The sequence below is a fragment of the Delphinapterus leucas genome, chromosome 15 (genome assembly GCF_059928025.1).
Source record: "Delphinapterus leucas isolate spDelLeu-1000000601 "Yukka" chromosome 15, BTC_Dleu_Yukka2, whole genome shotgun sequence".
Lineage (NCBI taxonomy): Eukaryota > Metazoa > Chordata > Mammalia > Artiodactyla > Monodontidae > Delphinapterus > Delphinapterus leucas.
Window position 1 is genome coordinate 9,472,042 of NC_143143.1, and position 15,777 is coordinate 9,487,818.

General features: G+C 48.6%; 1 protein-coding gene across 1 annotated transcript; it reads right to left on the minus strand.

Annotated features, from left to right (window-relative positions):
- Positions 1-14,495: 14,495 nt before the first annotated feature.
- On the minus strand, positions 14,496-15,529 carry CLDN3 (claudin 3). Its single transcript, XM_022588652.3, has one exon. It carries the CDS (start codon positions 15,429-15,431, stop codon positions 14,769-14,771), a length of 663 nt encoding a protein of 220 aa, XP_022444360.1. The 5' UTR covers positions 15,432-15,529; the 3' UTR covers positions 14,496-14,768.
- Positions 15,530-15,777: the final 248 nt, after the last annotated feature.

Consider the following 15,777-nt stretch of genomic DNA (forward strand, 5'->3'; position numbering starts at 1 on the left):
CGTTGTGGCCTCTCCCGTTGCAGAACACAGGCTCCGGATGCGCAGGCTCAGCGGCCATGGCTCACGGGCCCAGCCACTCTGCGGCATGTGGGATCTTCCCGGACCGGGGCACGAACCCGTGTCCCCTGCATCGGCAGGCAGACTCTCAACCACTGCGCCACCAGGGAAGCCCGAGTCTGTGTATTTTGAAACCGAGCAACCTTCATTCCCCTTGAGAAACAGCAGCCTGCAGGTTGCACACCAGCCCCCTCTGCCTGCATTTTGGAGCCTTCATTTACTGAGCGCTATGTGCCAGGCACAGGGGATGCAGGGGTGAGCCCAGATCAATTCACAGACCTGACAGTCTGCTGGGGAAGATACGAATGGATGTGTGATCACACACCCAGTAAATATGCAAAGGAAAGTGAGAGCATAAAACCGAGGAATCCGACTGGCCCTGCAGAAGTGATGCTTGAATGGAGTTCTGAAGGATGAGTAGGAATCGGCCAGGTGAAGGGGTTACAGTGGAGGAGGGTGTTCCAGAAGTTGGCACACCATGTTCACTGACAAAGCCATCCCATTTCTCAAGGCAGAATCAGGAGTCATTTCTGATGCCTCCTTCCTTACCTCCTCCACCCCCATCCAATCCCTCACCTAGTTCTGTTGATCTTTATCTCCCAAACAGCTCTGATATCCATCCACTTCTGTCCATCTCCACGGCCCCATCTCGCCCCTCCATCACCACCTTCTCACTGGACCTGTCCATTTTGGCCCTTCTAGTATTTTCCCTACATAGTAGGCAGCTTGGTCTTTTCCAAACATCTAATATATTTCTATGTTATTCTAGTTTGTTCCTTTTTACATTTTCCTATTTTTCTGTGCTCTGGGTTCTGTGTTCAATGCTCCTGGGGATGCATGTGGCAGACCAAAGAGTAGAAAAGCTGGGTTTTGTGTTTCAAAAGCTGAAGCCCAGAGGGGAAGAGGAAGTCTCAGTAGAGATAAGTGTTTGGGCCAAGAATGGGAGGGGTCTGCCACTTACTTCTTGGCAGGGTCCCCAGAAAGGAATGGCTCATGGGCTTACTAGGCAGGCAGGATCATAGGCAGCTTGCAAAATTGTTCCCAGCTCTGAGCCCAAAGCAGACCCAGTACAAACCACAGGACCAAAGGGACCATGGAGACAAGATGGTGGTGCCTCAGCAGTGATCACTGTTGCCTGAGGGCTGGATACTGTCCAACTTCACCCTCCCCCCAGCCTCCTCCCTCATCTCCCCCCTCCAACACACCCCCAGCAAATTTGGCCCTGCTGAATGTCCTGGAATTGTGGCCCAGCCACTGCCTCAGCAGAATGGAGCATCTAGGAAATAATGTTATTGCATGGCTCAGTTTATGAACTGAGGTAATTGCCACAATGCCATATACACGGACTGTCTTTATAAATCAACAATCCAATGATTCATTTGGCAAATATTTACTGGGCACCCGTGGATGCTAAATATGAATTTTAGAGTCAGGGATATGGCAGTTACATGGCCCTCTTCCTCAAGGAACACAAAAAGCCAAAACCAAAAAAACCCCCCAGCATTTCTACTTTCAAGTGGGCAGGGTGCTGTGTTCAATAATTGGGGTGGGAGATATTAAGTAGGGTGGTAAGGAAAGGTCTCAGGTAAGGTGAAATTTGGAGGATAAGAAGGAGGCAGTCATATAAACACCAGGGGGAAAAGTGTTTTAGGCAGAGGGAATAGTATGTACAAAGGCCCTGAAGTACACAAGACCTTCCCTTGTTAGAAGAACAGAGAGGTAGGCAGAGGAAGCTGGAGCAGAGAAAACGAAGGGGAAAAAGGCCTATAAGAGATGGGCCGGGGTGGGTCCATGTAGGGGCCTGGTAAGGGATTTGGTCTTTATTAAAGAGAAATGAGAGCCAGTAAGGGTTTAAGCAGGGAGAGACATGATTTCCATTTTACAAAGACTATTTGGCTATGCAGGAAAAGGCTGGAGAGACAGATTAGAGGGGAAGTGGAGGAGAGGAAGGAAAATCAGCTAGGAAGCTCTTGTATTATCTAGTTGAGACAAGATGGTAACTTTTGACTGTGAGGTGGCCGTGGAGATAGAGAGAGGTAGATGGACTTGAGATATATTTTGAGTTAGAATTAATAGGATTGGATGAACAATTATTTTTAGTTTTAGTTTTTATTTTTGGCTGCAGGGCGTGGCTTGTGGGATCTTAGTTCCCCGACCAGGGATCGAACCTGCACCCTCAGCAGTGAAAGTGCGGAGTCCTAACCACTGGACCACCAGGGAATTCCCTGGATGAAGAATTAGATGGATATCCCCCTCTATAGGGTACAACCGGTAAGGGAGAATCTAGAGTTCCACCTGAGGCATGTTAAGTTTGAGATGCCCATGAGATAGCATAATAGTTAACATTTATTGAGTTTAACATGCCAAGCACTGCTCTAAAGGCTTTATATCCGTTAACTCATTTACTCCTCATAATGACTGTGAGAGGGTACATGTATTATTTAATCCCTCCTTTAATAGCTGAGAGAATTGAGCAACAGAGAGGTTAATTAATTGCCCACGATCACACTGCTTGGAAGCTGCAGGGCCGGGATCCAATCCCAAGTGGTTGGGCTCCAGGGGCCATGCTGTTAACCAGTGTCCTCTACTGTCTTCGTGGCATTCAAGGAGGCAGGTGGATGCATGAGTGGGGAGCTCAGAGGAGAGGTCTGGGAGCTGGGGGATGTTAAAGCCGTGGAAATGGGAGAGACACTCACAGGGGATAAAAGTGCATTGGAGGAAGAGAAGAGGGCCTAAGACAGAGGACCTTTGGAGGATGGCAGGAAGGGAGATGGAGGAAGTGCACAGAAGGAGGAGGAAGGCCAGGCGAGGGTGGTGTCTCAAAGAGCAGGACAAGTGAGGGTTCTGAGGAGGAGAGAGAGCAGTCACCTCTGTCAACAGCTGTTGAGAGCGTGAGTATACTCCGGATGGAAAAGTGACTGTTGGCCATGGCAACCTGGAGGCCCCAGGGACCTTGCCAGGAGCAGCCTGGAGTGGTGAGTGGGCGGGGGCAGGAGCAGACAGGAGGGGCTGATTGGCATGTGGGCAGAGAGGAAGCAAGATCAGGGGTGAGATAGCTCTTGAGGTGAACAGAGAAATGGGGTGGCATCTCTTTGGAGATGTGAAGTCAAGGAACTTTCTTTTTTTAAGATGGGAGATAAACATGTTTATATGTTGATGTGAAGGATATAGTAGAGAGTGGGTGGTATTTGCTAATGCAAGAGAAATAAGGTATTTCTGAGGGAGATTTTTTTTTATTTTTAAAAATTAAAAAAATTAATTTATTTTTATTATTTAATTTAGTTTATTGGATCTACCTTTCTTTATAATTTAAATTTTTAATTTTATTTTCTTTTATTTTTTGGCTGTGCTGTGCAGCTTGCAGGATTTTACTTTCCTGACCAGGGATTGAACCCAGGCCCACGACAGTGAAAGCGCAGAGTTCTAACCACTGGACTGCCAGGGAATTCCCTGGATCTACCTGTAAAAAAAAATACTTTTTATTATGAAAAATTTTAAACATATATGAAGGGAGATAGAATCACCATCACCCATCACCCAGCTTCAACAATTATCAACTCAAGGCCAATCTTGTTTCATCTGTACCCCATGTATCTCCTCTCCCATCTCTGCATTATTTTGAAATAAACCTCAGACATCATACTATTTCATCTGTAAATATTTCAGTATGTTTCTCTAAAAGCTAAGGACCTATTTGTTTTTTAAACATAAACCACCATATCATTTACATACTTTTTTTCTTTCTTCCCCTCCGCACCATTGGCATGTGGAACTTCCCTGACCAGGGATCGAACCTGCAGCCCCTGCAGTGGAAGCACGGAGTCTTAACCACTGGACCACTTAATATTCCTTAATATTATCAATTATACACTCAATGTTCACTTTTCTAATTGTCTCACAAATGCCATAAATTTTAACAGGTTGCATCAGGAAACAATTAAGATCCACAGCTGTGATTGGTTGATATGTCTTGTGTTTCTTCTTTTTTGATCCATATGTCCCTACATCTCATTTTTTTCCTTGAGTTTTTTTGTTGTTGTTGAAGAACCCGTTTGTCCTATAGAGTTCTCCACATCTGGATTTTGCTGACTGTATTCTGGGTATATGTGTTCCTCTTTCCTTTGCATGTGCTGTAAATTGATCTTCTGATCTAGAAGATTGATCAGATTCAGATTTCACTTATTTATTTGCTATTTTTGTTTTTCTGCAAGGGTACTTCACAAGAGATGTTGTACTTGATTCTTCTTTTACGGCAGCCAAGTTGTACTGGTTAGGACCCTTTTGGCTGGAAACCCCAAATCACACTGGCTTAACCAATAAGAAAAGCCGCATCTCCCACAACCAAGAGATCTAGAGGAAATTCAGGGCCCCGAAGAGGAGACGGTTACTGGATAGAAAATGTTTCCAGGGCTCCAGGTTCCTCCTCTCCAGATCAACGTCCTCATCATTGGTCGCAGTCCTCGGGCTCATTCTCTTTGGAAGTTCAAGTTGGCATAGAATTCCAGATGTCACCACCTGACAGGACAACGTCCAGGGGAAGATGAGGTGCTTTCTTTCCTAGGCAAGGGGAAGCCTAGTCCTGTGGCCTGGCAACAGACCTTCCCTCCTGTCTCACTGGCTGCAAAAGTGTCACATGCCCACTCTGAGCCAATCACCATGGAGGGAAAGAAACCAACCACCATGATTGGCTTAGTTTAATCAGGAGTTATCACTGGAGCTGGGGGTGGGGATCTGCTCTAGTTATCTATAGATGCATAAAATGAATATCCCGTATCTTTGCACACTGAGTATTTCTGAACAATGTTACCTAGAAGCGGAGTTACTGGATCTCAGACTATTTTTTTATACTTATAAGGGACCTTATTTTTGTAGAAGTGGTCAAGTTGCCCTCCAAAAAATTGGTTATTGTATCAATATATACTTCACCAACAAGGGAAAAGGAAAACAAGAGACGGAGGAGTCCAGTCCTTAACAACTTGGGCTCTAGAAGACCAGATGCCTGAGCTGAAAGCCCAGCGTCTCTGTGTAATGTCTGTGTGAACTTTGGGCAACTAGTATAACTTCTTTGTGCCTCCGTTCTCCTATCTATACAATGGGGATAATGATGATAATACCACTATTCAGTCAACACTTACACTTAGAAATTGTTAGCTATTATTTTCTCTCATATGGGATATCATCAAAGTGCTGGTTAGTGTCGCAGATCCTTTCTCCGCTCTTGACTGCGCCTCTGGGAGGCTCACCTATGCAGGCTGTATTAGCTTTGTCTTCTGGCTTCTGAGGGCGAGAAGAGAGAGATGCTGGCCTATTTGTTTCTCCTGCTGCTCCCAGGTTTGCTGTGGTTCCAGCAGAGGGTGTGTCGTTCTATAGCTGTGGCTACTGTCCAGCAACCCTGTTTCCCATGGCTCCATCTTTCAACCCTGTAACTCGGTTTCCTCCCATTGCTTCTTTAGGCTTGGGGGTGGTAATAGCTCCCCACTACTGTTAGTTTCTTTCTTTCTTTTTTTTTAAATGCTGCTGGAGATGCAACTCTTTTTATTTATTTATTTTTGGCTGCGTTGGGTCTTCGTTTCTGTGCGTGGGCTTTCTCTAGTTGAGGCGAGCGGGGGCTACTCTTCGTTGTGGTGCGCAGCTTCTCATTGCAGTGGCTTCTCTTGTTGTGGAGCATGGGCTCTAGGCACGTGGGCTTCAGTAGCTGTGGCATGTGGGCTAAGTAGTTGTGGCTCGTGGGCTCTAGAGCCAGGCTCAGTAGTTGTGGCGCACGGGCTTAGTTGCTCCGCGGCATGTGGGATCTTCCCGGACCAGGGCTCGAACCTGTGTCCCCTGCATTGGCAGGCAGATTCCTAACCACTGCGCCACCAGGGAAGCCCTCTTTCCTTTTTTTGTTTTTAATTGTTAGTTTCCTGGTACCTCAATATCCTTTACTGAATTCCCTAGCTCTACCCATACCTCTCTGTACGTAGTCCCTCCAATAAAGTCTCTTTAAAATCAAGCATGCTGGACTTCCCTGGTGGTCCAGTGGTTAAGACTCTGCCCGTCCAATGCAGGGGGCACAGGCTCAATCCCTGGGTGGGGAAGTTCCGCTGGCCACGTGGCCAAAAAAATAAAAAATAAATAAATAGAATAAAATCCAGCATGCTGTCTGCTCTCTGCCAGGCCCCCAGTGATACAATTAGTCTTTAAAGTTTGCCAATCTAAAAGGGGGGAAAATTTGTTTCACTTAGAGAATTTAGAGAAATACCACTTAATAGGGAAGTTATACATCTTTTCATATGTTTATTAGCATAAATAGTTATTTTTATAATTGCTTCTTCTCCTTTGCCTATTATTCTTTTGGACTGCTATACTTTCTCTTATTGATTTGCAGGAACTCTTTATAGTAGGTGTTTTAACCATTTTTCTGTTACATATGTTGCAAACATTTTCTCCCTGTTTCTTGCTTATCTTTGACATTTGTTCATTTTTCCCTTCTATGTAAATTTTTTTATTGTGGCAAAAAACACATAACATAAAATTTACCACCTTAACTATGGAGTATAGTTCAGTAATTTTAAATAAATTCATATTGTTGTGAAACATATATTCAGAACTTTTTCTTTATTTGGGATCTTAGTTCCCCGACCAGGGATCGAACCAGTACCCCCTGCTGTGGAAGCACAGAGTCTTAACCATTGGGCTGCCAGGGAAGTCCCCAGAACTTTTTAATCTTGTAAATCTGAAACTATACCCATTAAAGGACAACTCCCTTTTTCCGCCTCTCCCCACCTTGGTAGCTATCATTCTGCTTTCTGTCTTTATGAATTCGACTCCTCTATGTACCTCATGTAAGTAGAATCATAACAGTATCTGTCTTTTTGTGGCTGGATTATTTCAATTAGTATTTATCTTTAAGGCTCATCCATATTATGGCATATGTCAGAATTTTCTTCCTTTTTAAGGCTGAAGAATATTTCATTGTATGTATAGACCACATTTTACTTATCCCTTTATCCATAGATGGACATTTGCATTCCACCCCTTGGCTATTGTGAATAGTACTATGAACATGGGTGTGCAAATATCTCTTTGAGACCCTGCTTTCAACTCTTTTGGGTATATACCCAAAAGTGGCATTGTTGGATCATAAGGTAGTTAAAGTTTTTTACCCCCATACTGTTTTCCACAGCATCGGTACCATTTTACATTCCCACCAAAAGTTCCAATTTCTCTATATCCTTGCCAACAGTTGTTATTTTCTGTTTTATTTTTCTTTTTGAGTTTTAGGAATTCTCTATATATCCTGGATATTAATCATATATCAGATACATGATTTGCAAATATATTCCAAAACCATCCCGTGGATTGCCTTTTCATTCTGTCCATAGTATCTTTTGATGCACAAAATTTTAAATTTTCATCAAGTCCAATCTGTCTATTCTTTTCTTTTGCTGCTAGTGCCTTTGATGTCATATCCAAGAAATTGTTGCCAAGTCCAACGTTGTGAAGCTTTTTCCCCACATTCTTCTAAAAGTTTTGTTGTTTCACCTCTTATGTTTAGGTCTTTGATCCAGTTTTAGTTTTTGTATAAGCTGTCAGGCAAGAGTCCAACTTCGTTCTTTGGCATGTGGATATCCAGTTGAAAAAACTGTTCTTTCCTCATTGAGTGTTCTTGGCATCCTTGTTGAAACTCATTCGACCATTTTTGTGAGAGTGTATTTCTGGGTTCTCTATTCCATTTCATTGGTCTATATGTCTGTCTTTATGCTAGTACCACACTGATTTGATTACTATAGTTTTGTAATATTTTGAAATCCAGATGTATGGATTCTCCAACTTTGTTCTTCTTTTTGGCTATTCAGTTCCCTTGAGATTCCATATGAATTTCAGAATGAAGTTTTCTATTTCTGCAACACAAAAACAAAAATGTCGTTGGGATTTTGACAGGGGTTGCATTGAATCTGTAGATCACTTTGGGTGGTATGGATGTCTGAGCAATTTTAAGTCTTTCAGTCCATAAACATGGGGTGTCTTTCCATCTATTTGTGTTTTCTTTAATTTCTTTCAGTAATGTTTTGTACTTTTCAGTGTACAAGTCTTTCACTTCCTTGGTTAGGTTTTATTTCTAAGAATTTTATTCATTTTGATGTTATTGTAAGTGGAATTGTTTTCTTACTTTCCTTTTCAGATTGTTTATTTATTTTATATTTTTATGCACTCAAATCTGATCATCTTTTGTTTGACTTCTTCTGGGGTTTGTGTCTTGCTTAGGGAGGCTTTCCTCATTTTGATATCATAAAAATGCTTTCTGCATTGTCTTCTAGTTCTTTCTAGTTTGCTTGTTTGTTTTGTTGTGTTAGACCTTTAATGCATCTGGATTCCCAATGAATTGCCAATGATTAGCATGTGGACAGAAGGCAAGGTGGAAGGATAGGGATAGTAAAAAGTGTTGGGACTTCCCTGGCAGTCCAGTGGTTAAGACTCCTCTTTTCCACTGCAGGGGGCATGGGTTCAATCCCTGGTCAGGGAAGTAAGATCCCCGATGCTGCTGTGCGACATGGCCAAAAAAAAAAAAGTGTGGAGACTGGGTGGGGAGAGGGAAAGGAGGAGGGACAATATAGGGGCAGGGGATTAAGAGGTACAAACTACTAGGTATGAAATAAGCTACAGGGATATGTTGTACAACATGGGGAATATAGTCAATATTTTATAATAACTATAAATGGAGTATAACCTTGAAAAATTGTGGATCACTATACTGTACACCTGTAACTTATATAGCATTACTGTACATCAACTATACTTCAATAAAAGAAAAACTGTGGAGGCTGGAACAGCTCCAGATGGCTACATTGTTGGGTCTGGGAAGGAGGCACTGAAGGGTCTGGAATACCAGGTAGAGAAATTTGGGTTGAAATGTAACTCCGTGTCCCTACTCAAATTTTTCAACCTTTCTCTTACTGGCTTGTATACAAAGTTTGTACTTCAACCAGGTTGACCTTTTGGTCAACTCCTGACTTCTGGTCTGACACCTTACCTTTGCCCAATCAGTGACTCCTGCCTGGAAAGCCTTTTCCCCTTAGCTCTGCCCATCTAAAACCTACTTATGCAAGACCTTTTCAGGGACCACCCCCCCACTGCCCACAAAGCCTTCCTAGACTGTTACAGCTCTTCATGACCTCTGAACTCTTCTAGAACCAATCTGCTGCTGTTCCCTGTTTGCACATAAGACACAGTCATTTTTGTCTCCAAAAGGCACCATGGACATTAACCTTGTCTCTTTTTTATTGAGTATCAGCTTTGTGCTGGGGATTCTGCTAGGCTTGGGGCATACAAAGGTGAACAGGATGCTTAGGTCCTTCCCCGACAGAGCTGATGGTCTAGGGCAGGAGAAAGACAAGAGGTGATTCTGTCCACCTGCCAATGAGGGGGACATGGGTTCGATCCCTGGTCAGGGAAGATCCCACATGCTGCGGAGCAACTAATCCCGTGGCCACAACTACTGAGCCTGTATGCTGCAACTACTGAAGTCCACGTGCCTAGAGCCCATGCTCCGCAACAAAAGAAGCCACTGCAATGAGAAGCCCGCGCACCGCAACGAAGAGTAGCCCCCGCTCACCACAACTAGAAAAAGCTTGCGCGCAGCAACTAAGACCCAACGAGGCCAAAAAAAAAAAAAAGAGAGAGAAAAGAAAAAAAGAGGTGATTCTGACACAGAGGGACAAATGCTATGGTGTTGCCCGGGATGCCCAGGACTCTATAGGAATAGGCTGGGTGTCAGGGAAGCATCCCTCAGATTGGATATAAAGTGACCTCTAAGCTTCCCAAGACAGGTGAGGTGAAGATGGGGAAACTGTGCCAAGAAGAGAGGATGACTTGTGTTGAGGGTCCAGAGAGCACGGTTTTTGAGGAAGGGAAGGCTGTCTAGTGGGGTTGAGCCTTGGAGGCCGGGGTGGGGAGGCAGGGTGGGGCAATGCGCAGAGTTCAGGCAGAAACTGAGAGGCAAGCACGGCTCTGCCATTGTGGGGGCTCTTTAGGCATGCCATGGTGTTTGGGTGGGCTCTTAAGAGCCACGTCGGCTTGGGGGACTGGAAGGACTTTAAATAGGGGAGTGACATGGCCAGATTCAGGACTGTGTCACTTGGCTATTCCAAATGGCTTGGAAATGGACTGAGCAGGGTCGAGGGTAGGGAGAGGCAGTCTGGAGATGGGAGACCCTCTTGAGGCTGTTACAGAAAGATGGTGATAGCCTGGTTGGAATCGGTGGTACAAGTGGGGAAGAAGAGAGGTGGATGTATCTAGAAATAATAACAGGCTGGTAATTGACAGGAGGTGGCAGAGCCTGGAGCCCAGCGTCATCAGCTTGTGAGCTTCGGTGGTCTCATCGTGTAATGCCTACCTCGCAGGGTTCTTACGGAGATCAAATAGAGCAGGGACAACATCACCTCTCTTACAGAGGAGAGTGGGAGGTGGCCAGTGACTTGTCCAAGGTCTCTCACCAGGGCCAATGCGCTCTCTCTCTCTTCACCTCCTCTGCAGTGCATACTTGTCTTGGCAAGGAAGACCTTGAATGGAGCCCTGGCAGGGGAGGGAGAAGGAAGGTATGGTCTGTCCCTCCAGGCCTGCCGCAGACCTTGAGGGAGCCACAATAAATGCTGTATTTGTTTGGTAAAACACTTGGCTTTTAGTTTTGCTAGGAGGAAGAGCTAGAACAGGTGTGGCCAGGTCAGGGCAGCCTGCAGCACAACAGTGGGAGGTGGGGTGGGACAGAGCCCCAGGGCCTGGCAGGGGGCTCCAGGGGCTGTGGATTTTGAAGAAATCCAAGGACTTTCTCATGACCCAGCCATCTCCCTCATGTTCCCAGACTCCTGCCTGGGAGGAATACACCAAAATATTAACGATACCAACTCAAGTTAACTGACGTTCTACTGTGTGCCTAGCATTGTGCCACGCGCTACTCCTGCACATAGGCAGGAACACAAATGAGTGCTGGCCTGTACTGGGTGCTGCAGACCGAGAGAAGCTCAGGATAGTGCCCCTGATCTTGGGAGATGACCTTCTGCAGGGGACACCTCACAAGAAACAGAACAACAACATAGTTTATGTAGTATGTGCTGTGACGGGGTGAAACTAGACTGCATGGGAATCCAGAGGATGGCTCAGCTAACCCTCAACACAGCTCAGTGCTATTATCATACCCATTTTGTAGATGAGGAAACTGAGACTCAGAGAGTGAACTGCCCTGTTTGTTTACCCGGTCAGTTTGGTTCCGACTAATTTTCTTCTGCAGGGGGTGATAAGGATAAAAATGGGGATGGAAAAGACAAATTACAGGGGCCCTCATGGATCATCTGGTCCAAGCCCTATGTTGAAATGATGGGGAAACTGAGACCCAGAAGGGAAGGAAATTGCTCCGAGTCACACAGGGAAAGGAGCGGATCCCAGCTGACTCCCAGTCCAGTCACACCAAATGGCTTTCTCTTCTCTAGCAGTCTCAAGATTTCCTGGGACCCCTCACGTGGGACCCTCCTCAGTTTGTGGTCTCTAGGCTGCAAACTCTACGCCCTCTGTTTAGACCCTAAACTCCAGAAAGAATAAGAAGAGTTTGAGTTAGGACAGATCCTGAAGCCAGGCAAGGATATGTGTGTGAGTTGGGGTGGGATGGTGTAGGATGGGGTAGGATACCTCACCACTACCTGCCAGGGGAGCCCAGGAGAGCCCAGGCTTGGGGAGAGACTAGGGAGCCGGGGGAGGGTCTGAGGTCCGGGAGCCCTTCCCACCCCGCCTGAGGATCTGATTGGGTCTGTCTACCTTCTCTGCCACATCCCTCTGGCTCAAGGGTGCTGACAGGTGTGCTGGGGATGAACCACATTGGGCTGGCTGGCTCAGAGCCTCAGGCTGCAGCTCTGCCACAGTGTGGTTGGGAGGCGTTGCATCCAGGCTGCCCTCTTGAAGCCGGTGGTAAATGAATAACCTCGCTCCTGCCTGCAGGGCCCTCTGGGACAAAGAAGCCACCTGGCGCCCCTCAGTTTTGGCTTGGGCCAACCTGACTCCCTGGTTCCACTGACCAAGAGACCGTGGGGGTGGGTGAAGGCAGATGCAATCCCTTGGTCCTTTGCCTACACTCCCAAATCCCATCTCAGTTCCCTCCCCCTCTACTGCTAAGCCTCTTCCCTCTCTGACACTTCCCCCCACGGAGCCCCCTTCCCTTCACTGACCCCCTTCTCTGAGTCCCTTCCCTCTTACTGGGCTCCCTCCCCTCACTTCCCCACGGCTAAGCCTCCTTCCCTTGAGGCCTCCCCATGGAGCCCTCCCACCCACTGCCCCGAGCCCACATCCCCTCCCTCTAGCTCTCCCTAGGATCCATTACTAGCAGCCCCCCTCACCTTCATATTCCACGTCACTCTGTTTCCTTCCCCGCAGGCTAGAAGACTGGTTCCCAAAGGGGACTGGGCTGGAGAGAGAGTAATGGCAACCCAAAGTCCTTTCCTGGAATCTCACAGAGAATGAAGGATCTAAAGCCAGGGTACTCTTACTGTTCATGGTAACCTACTTCCTCTTCCCCGGGTCATAAAGGGTAAAAACATATCTGTTGTTCCTTAACTAGAGGAGAATTTTTTGGGAGCTATGTGAAGCATTCTACTGAAAAAATCTGCCTGCTCCCGGGGCCTTTTGCTTTCGCTTTGCTGCAGGCCAACAAGTTCGAGATACAATAATTTCGAAATAATTGCAAGCCTCCACAATCCCAAATACCTGTCCTGTGACCTTTGCTCCCCTGCAAGTGGCTCTCCTGGCCTGGATTCCCCAAACCTCTAGGACGCATGGTCTACATGTTCTGTTTCTGCTTCTCATCTCCCACTCACTTTTCTGTCCACTGCATCTGCCCCCGCGCCTCTAGTTAAGGATGCCAGTGACCACCTTGCCACTTTTAATCTTCAGGCTTCTTCTTGCCTGACAACTTCCGCAGCCTCGGATGCCATTGCCAACGCCCGCCTTCTTGAAACTCTTTTTTTTTTCTCTTTGGTTTCTAGACTGACCTCATCCACTTCCCTGGTTTCGGTTGCCATATGTGTGCTAACAACAGCCAGGTTTACTGTTCCTGAGTTCCAGATCTCTATGTATGTCCTGTCACTTCCTGGACGTCTCTGCCTGGAGGTCCCACAGGCTTGCCAAACTCCGTTCACTCACAACTGAAACCATCATCTTCCCCCAGCAACCTGGTCCTATTTTGGTAAATGGCACCACCACCAGCCAGTCAGTGACCTAAGGCAGAAAATTGGGGTTATCCTAGCTCTTTCCACTCCCTCACCCCGCCTATCCAAATGGTTCTCCAGCCCAGCTCATCTTGCTTCTTTTACAGCGCCCCCTCCCCGTCAGGCCTGGTCCCCCACCCCACTGTCCCTGCTTTATTTCTGGGCTGCATCATCTCACAGGGGTACAGCTGCACAGCCTCTAAGATGGTCTCCTGCCTTCATGTGCCTCCTTGAGTCCCAGTTCTGCAGGGGCAGCTGGAGAGGTTATTTTAGAGTGTAAAGTTGACCAGGTACGTCCCTCCCATGATTCCCATAACATTAGATTAGGGTCCAAAATCTGTAATTCTGCACAGGAGATTCTCCATGACTTGGCCTCTTCTGGGCCCAGGGCCCCATTGCTACTTCCCCCCTCACCTTGCTATCTACCCAGCCATTGGAATCCCACTTTCCTGGCTCTGCACACCAGCCCCCTTTCCCCCTGCCTGAACCTCTTACACCTTCTCCAAGACACAAGTGCTTCCAAACCTTGTTTACCTTAGCATTAGAATGTCACCAGAGAGTTCTGAGTCCCCCCGCCTCTTTCCCTCCCTCAAGGGTTTCAGGAAGAAAATGAGGCCCCTCTCTCATCTCTTCTCCTGGTGAGAAGATTTCACTCAGCTTCCTTTGGTGGTGTGTTTTACCAAAACAATAGATCTTTTTGTTCTCCTTTCCCAAATATGAAATCATAGCATTGAATGTGCTCTTTCACACACCACAGGGGAGATTCAGGTGTGCGGGAGTGCTGTGGAGGGCGGGTGCTCCAGGCACAAGCCCTGGGGAAGGGGGTCCCTGACATCCTCCTCCCACCTCCCCCATGCCCGGAAGCGCTCATGCCCGCCCCTCCAGATTGGGGCTTCATCGTCTGAATCCCCAGCGAACAGGCCAAAGGACCAACTAGCTAGTGAGCACCCAGCTCAGTTTACAACCCCACTTTCTCGGCTACTGAAATTCCGTCCCTCTCTAAGCTTCATCCCGGGCAGTGGGAGAGCAGAATCCAGCCAAGGCCAGCCCTTGCAGGGAGAGCTCTGCAGGGAGGTGGAGGCCTGTCCGCGCTCGGGACAAGGAGGCACAGGCAACTGCAAAACGAAAGGTTTTTATTGAAAAATATCAAGTGGCCCTTTTCAAGACTGCGGGTCCCTGCTCAACGAAGGCTGTCAGGCCGCAGCCCGACGGGGCGAACAAGTAGCGGCAGTCACCCCAGCTCCGCGCTCCAGAGGGGCAAGGTTTCATGGTCCATGCTGGCTGGCCCCTGGACTCCGCAATCCCGCTCCCCGGCCCGAGGAGGGGTGGCAGCTGGGGAAGGGGGCGCCGGGAGGTCCCCTCCCAGTCCAGCGAGAGAGTTGCCTGGCATCTGGGTGGGCTGGTCTCCGATGCAAGGCCGCACGCAGGACTGGTGGGCGCGCCATCTCGTGGGAGTGGTAGAGGCTTCCCGCGGCTGCTCACTCAGACGTAGTCCTTGCGGTCGTAGGCTGTGCCGGTGCCGGTGCCCGGGCCGTTGGAGCGCGGGGCCGAGTAGAGGATCTTGGCGGACGTGTATTTCTTCTCGCGCGGCGGGCACGAGCAGCAGAGTAGCGCTCCCCCCAGCAGCTGCAGCGCCGCGGCCGCCCAGCCCACGTACAGGGCGGAGCCCATCTCGCGCTTCTGTGCATCTGGCACCAACGGGTTGTAGAATTCCCGGATGATGGTGTTGGCCGACCAGGACACCGGCACGAGGGTGAGCAAGGCGGCCACCAGGAAGAACACGCCCGCCACGATGATGATCTTGGCCTTGGCCGTTTCGTCCTGCACACAGTTTGTGCACTGGGCACCCACGAGCGCCACAAGGAGCCCGAAGGCGGCCAGCAGGATGGCGATGACGATGAGGGCGCGGGCCGCCTGTAGGTCCTGCGGCAGCGCCAGCAGCGAGTCGTACACCTTGCACTGCATCTGGCCCGTGCTCTGCACCACGCAGTTCATCCACAGGCCCTCCCAGGTGATCTGCGCCGTGATGATGCTGCTGCCGATGAAGGCCGTTACGCGCCACATGGGCAGCACGCAGCACACGATGGTGCCCAGCCAGCCCATGACGGCCAGCGAGGTGCCCGCGATCTCCAGGCCCATGGACATGGCTGCCGCTCCAAGGCCGTCACTGGCGGGCGGCTCCGGGTGCGGGACGACGAGGGGCCGGGGCCGCTGGGGCCTGGGCGGGAGCGGCGGTGCGCCGACGGACTGACGCCCGAATTGATGGACCGACGGAAAGACACACGGATGGCGCGCGCCCTAAAGGGTCCGCTCTGCCCGTTCGCGCAGCGGCTGCGTCTGCACCTGCCTGTGGCTTTGTAGGCGGGCGGCAGCGACTGGGCTGGCCCTGGGCTGGGGCAGGTTAGTCTTCGATCCGGGCCCAGCGCTCCGGCGGGGGAGGGAGGGGCGGAGCCGCCCTCTCCCGGGCCTGGGGACAGTGACGTGGCCCCTC